The sequence below is a fragment of the Sinocyclocheilus rhinocerous genome, unplaced genomic scaffold (assembly GCF_001515625.1).
Source record: "Sinocyclocheilus rhinocerous isolate Xijiao unplaced genomic scaffold, SAMN03320098_v1.1 scaffold945, whole genome shotgun sequence".
Taxonomy (NCBI): domain Eukaryota; kingdom Metazoa; phylum Chordata; class Actinopteri; order Cypriniformes; family Cyprinidae; genus Sinocyclocheilus; species Sinocyclocheilus rhinocerous.
In genome coordinates, this window is record NW_015629570.1 from 74,769 (window position 1) to 79,590 (window position 4,822).

General features: G+C 35.5%; 1 protein-coding gene across 1 annotated transcript in view; it reads left to right on the plus strand.

The window, feature by feature from the left end:
• The window catches only part of LOC107739341 (von Willebrand factor D and EGF domain-containing protein-like), a 90,671-nt gene that overhangs the window by 62,148 nt on the left and 23,701 nt on the right, over nucleotides 1-4,822 (plus strand). The window contains exon 18 of the mRNA XM_016551438.1: nucleotides 2,548-2,685. Coding sequence (XP_016406924.1) covers nucleotides 2,548-2,685 — 138 coding nt within the window. The remainder of the gene's footprint in view (nucleotides 1-2,547; nucleotides 2,686-4,822) is intronic.

The window sequence follows — 4,822 nt, forward strand, 5'->3', positions numbered from 1 at the left end:
CTAATTAATAATTAAATTACTTTTTACTTTCTCTTCACATTAAAAAAGGTCCTCATAAATAAGTAAAGCCTTAAAAACATTTTAATGTGTGTGTATAATTTTTTATTATTAGAATTATTTTTATTACATTTCATTTAATATTCATATCTTATCATTTACAGGGTTGTGGAGTATATATTTTAATATATGTAATTAATTTAATTTGTACCTTCTCTTCACATCAAAAAAGATCTTCGTAAACAAGTAAAGCCTTAAAAATGCCTTACAATTGGAGTATAGGTTTATATATGTTAATGCGTTAATACTGACATTAATATAAATCCACATGGAACAATTAAGAGTTATGACTAAGGTTTTAGTCTTTTTCTCACATTATTGCTCTGGTACTTCATCCTTGGATCAATGTTTTGTATTTATTTGTGTGTGTGTATGTGTGTGTGTGCATTTTTTCTTATTGATTACGGAGCAGGTCATCTAAATAAGCACAAACTCTTGGCTCAGTTTCATTCTTGATCCAATTACAAAGTCGTCTTTTGCCAAATACCCATTCTCGAGAAGATCAGCTCATTTAGTTTCTCCGAGCTTGAAAGCAGGCCAGTGTATGTGGGTGAAAACAAAAAACTCAAAAAGCAACAAACGCTTCTGCTGGGAATTTCAGTCAAAAGCTGAACTGCTGATGTTTTCACACAGTGTCTATTCTGAGATCGCTAGTTGAAATCTCTTCTCCGGCGATGTGCGAATTAGTCTCTCCTAACTGAATGCAATGCCTGTTGTTGCTTGAAGTTGAAATGCGAAGCTTTCCTGTCAGGACTGAAGCCTTTTACCTTGGATGTTTTTTAATACTTGATTGAACCGGGTTAGAAGAGTTTGTCCATTTCCACTAATGGCGATGCATGCGTGAGATAAACCAACACTGCTGATTGGATAAAAGTTTATGTTTTGCTGTGGCTCGTAACGCTTTGGGTCTTTGCAGATGGTTTGGACATTATTAAAGATCCCCTTCAAACACATTTCTAAGAGAAGCCACAAACAACACAAATACAAAAAAAAAAAAGAAAAATGGACAAATGCCCAGCAGCTACTGATCCCACAGAGGAAAGAGTATCTGTACGCTATTCTGCTGCTGGGAGTAATAAACAGGGCAAAACACAGAGATGAATCGGCCCAGAAATGTTTTATCTTTGCTGAAAGCAGTGTTTGGTATGGCCACTTGATGTTTTAGCAGAGGAAAGAAGTGGAGGAAATTATTATCTCCCTCTATAAACAATGCTTCACCACAATTTTAGAGTTTTCCTGAGTATTTGAGTTTCAAATGTGCTGCCGCCTCAAAGTTCTGCATCTGAGAAGTGTGTTTGAACACAGAGTTTGACTTTGAATAAGAGTTATTAGATCAAAATGAAATAAAAAGTTTTTTTTGTTTTTTTCTTCCGGAGGTTTGAAGCATAGTATTGGCTCGAAATGCTATTGTTTTTCACTGACAGTGACAATAATAGCCATAAACGTACCTATATGCAGACTATATCAAGATGATGGCCAACCATTTACTAGTCACACTTTCTGAGGTAAGCTATTGATGCACACTTGCTGCTATGATTCTGGTGGTAGCTGGTAATTGCTGTGCAGTCACTATCACAATTTAATGACAATGAATTATAGCAGGTTCAACACATGAGTTAATATTGAATAACTTACATTTTATTTTCAGTTACATTGTGTATGTTTGCTCCCGCCAATGAAAATAGTTCTAAAGTTCGAGTAGAAACTGTCACGCGTCTCTGAGCAGCACACAGTAGTGGCATTTTGTTCCTGAGCGAATCGTTTTGTTTGAGTGAATCATCTGAGTGAGTGATTCAAATACTTATAAGACTGTAGCTTGATTTGTTTCTAAAAGAATCAGTGTTTCGAGTGAATCGTTTGAGTGAATGTTTCCGTTACTTATAAGACCGTAACTTGATTCGTTTCTGAAAGAATCTGTGTTTTGAATGAATTGTTTGAGGGAATTATTCATTGATTACCGCATTAAATGTGCGGTCACATTTACTGTTTTCGCACGTTAAATCCATTCATTTCTATAGAAATCCATGTGAACTCATAAGACAGTCACTTGATTTGTTTCTGAAAGAATCAGTGTTTTGAGTGAATTGTTTGAGTGAATGATTCAATTACTTTTAAGACCGTAACTTGAGTTGTTTTTGAAAGAATCAGTGTTTTGAACGAATCGTTTGAGGGAATGATTCATTGATTACCACATTAAAGGTGTGGTAACAGGCGTGAAATCCATTCATTTCTATAGAAATCCTAGAGATTCTAGAGATATTCCACATGCAAATTTCGCAGTGGGGTCAATTTCGCAAATGTGACTACACTTTAAAATAAAAAAAAGTGTTTTGTTTCATTCATGAAGAAATAAGTGTTTTGGACGAATGAATGATTGAATCACTCATCAAGTTACTTTTCGCCACCTACTGGCATAACAATGTAATGTGAAAAACATTTATACACACACACATTTAATAATAATAATGCTTATTTGTTTTCTGTTCACAGGTGCCACGTGTCAGGACGATGTGAATGAGTGTAAGAGATGGCCGTGTTTTCCTGGTGTCAGGTGTGTGAATGGTTTTGGCTCCTTCAGGTGTGGCCCCTGCCCTCGGGGCCTGGAGGGAGACGGGATATTCTGCAAAGGCAAGAAAACTAAATTTCCTCCCAAAGCTCATCTACTTCTGAAAAAGAAACTTCTTTTGCTAAGAAGTTAAACAGTCCCAAACAAAATATGACCTCAGTTTTGTTGTACACACAAAAAAGAAAACAGTTTGTTTTACGTTCTCCCGCGGGTGCCAAAGCAGCACAGTCCTGCAGTTCTGCCCAGCGTTAACTTTAGGGAACACAAGTCTTTTCATTTCAGTCCTTCTCTGTATAATATGCTCACAGAATTGCCAAACAGTAGTCAAAATAGTGTATTTCAATAAAAGAATGGCTACATTATTCATTGTACATTGTACAATTAATATGAATTATATTATATATTAACAATATTAATTATTATTTGTACATTGTACATACATTATAAAATGTTTATTTTTCAGTATTTTTTTAGCTTAAAATTTTCAAAATTAAATAGAATATTTATGATTTAAGATTTTAAAAAAGACATTTATCGAGAAAGAATGTGTAATATGTTATTAAAAAATTAAATACATAAAACATACAATTATTAAAACAGCTGTTAAACATTAACAATACAGAAAATGAATGAATACACCTGTGATGAAGTTTTCATTTTTGAACTAAAATTCATTTTTATTTTATTTATTTTTATTTATTTATTTATTTTTTAAGTAAAAATGTCTATGTGGTGTAATTATCCAGATGATGTCCAGATGATATCCAGATGAAAAAAGTAAAAGACAAATTCTTGGTTTTAAAAAATGGTTAGTTCAGGGTTTTTCAAATTAACAACAACAACAACAACAACAAAAAAGGAAAAAAGTTTAAAAGGTTTGTGCACTCAAGTATATTCAAGGTGTATACAAAGATTATTTATTTATTTATTTTATTTGTTTTACCTTTATTTAAGCAGGCAGATCACTTAATAACAATATTGTTGTCCACAGCATCAGCCCGGAAAAATGATCTTGTCCTTTAGAAGGGGAAGACATGGTTGTACCACTTTACATTTTTAAAGTAATCAAATAAAATTGTTTATTGATAATGTATTGTGTTGTATATGAATACAAAATAGTAGATTTCTGAGACCTTGTATGCATTTTAAGCTATCAAATTTGTGCCAAATCAGACATCTATTGTCATTGAGCCTTTCATAAACCTAGGACCTTAAAGCTCAGTCATTATTTATTTGGTTTTAGGAAAAATTGTGTTTGTCTCTGCACTGTTGCTCAAGGGGCTCCTCACAGCTGTTTTCCATCTTCCTCCATGCGTCTTGACAAAATGCTTTGCAAATGTCTTTTGACCGTAATCTGCAAGTGATAAACCCTCGTTCAGGGGAGCTCTGTGTTCACGGTTTCCTCCATCAGAGGGACTGAGATTTGATGACTTCTTCATCCAGGCCCGGGCCTCTATTACAAACACAATCTGTCTAACTGCAGCATACAGAAATACAACAGAACAGCGAGAGCTGGATCCGCCGCCCCGCTTTGATTATGACCAGCAGAACCGCAGGAGGGTGAGCAATACAATCCAGATGGCACAAGATAGTTATCCACCTTGTGCACACACGGACTCCATGCCAGACTCTGAGCTTGTCCAGAGATAATTGGTAAAACAGACCCTCGGTAGTTTCCGTGTTGAGAGACAGAGACAGTGAGGAAGTGAGCTTCTCACATCTCTGGTGTGCGGATTTTCTGATAAGCTGAGGAGACGACAGCCTCAACTCTGAAACCGTTCCTTGAAGAACATTTCAGAGCTAGAGAAATGGTTAGGCAGTTGTTGAATCAGGCCGAGTACGGCACGGGGGGGGGGGAAGAGTATCAATCTTTTCATTCTCCAGCATTTTCTTCAGCAGAAACCAAAGTGAAAGTTTAAAGGGTTAGTTCACCCCAAAATGAAAATGCTGTCATTAATTACTCACCCTCATGTCATTCCAAACCCGTAAGACCTCTGTTCATCTTCAGAACACAAATTAAGATATTTTTGATGCATTCTGATAGCTCTCTGACCCTCCCATAGACAGCAAGGGTACTACCAAGATCAACGTCAAGAAACGTAGCAAGGAGATCGGTAAAATAATTCATGTGACATCAGGGTTTCAACTGTAATATTACGAAGCTACGAGAATACTTTTTGTGCGCAAAAGAAAAAAAAA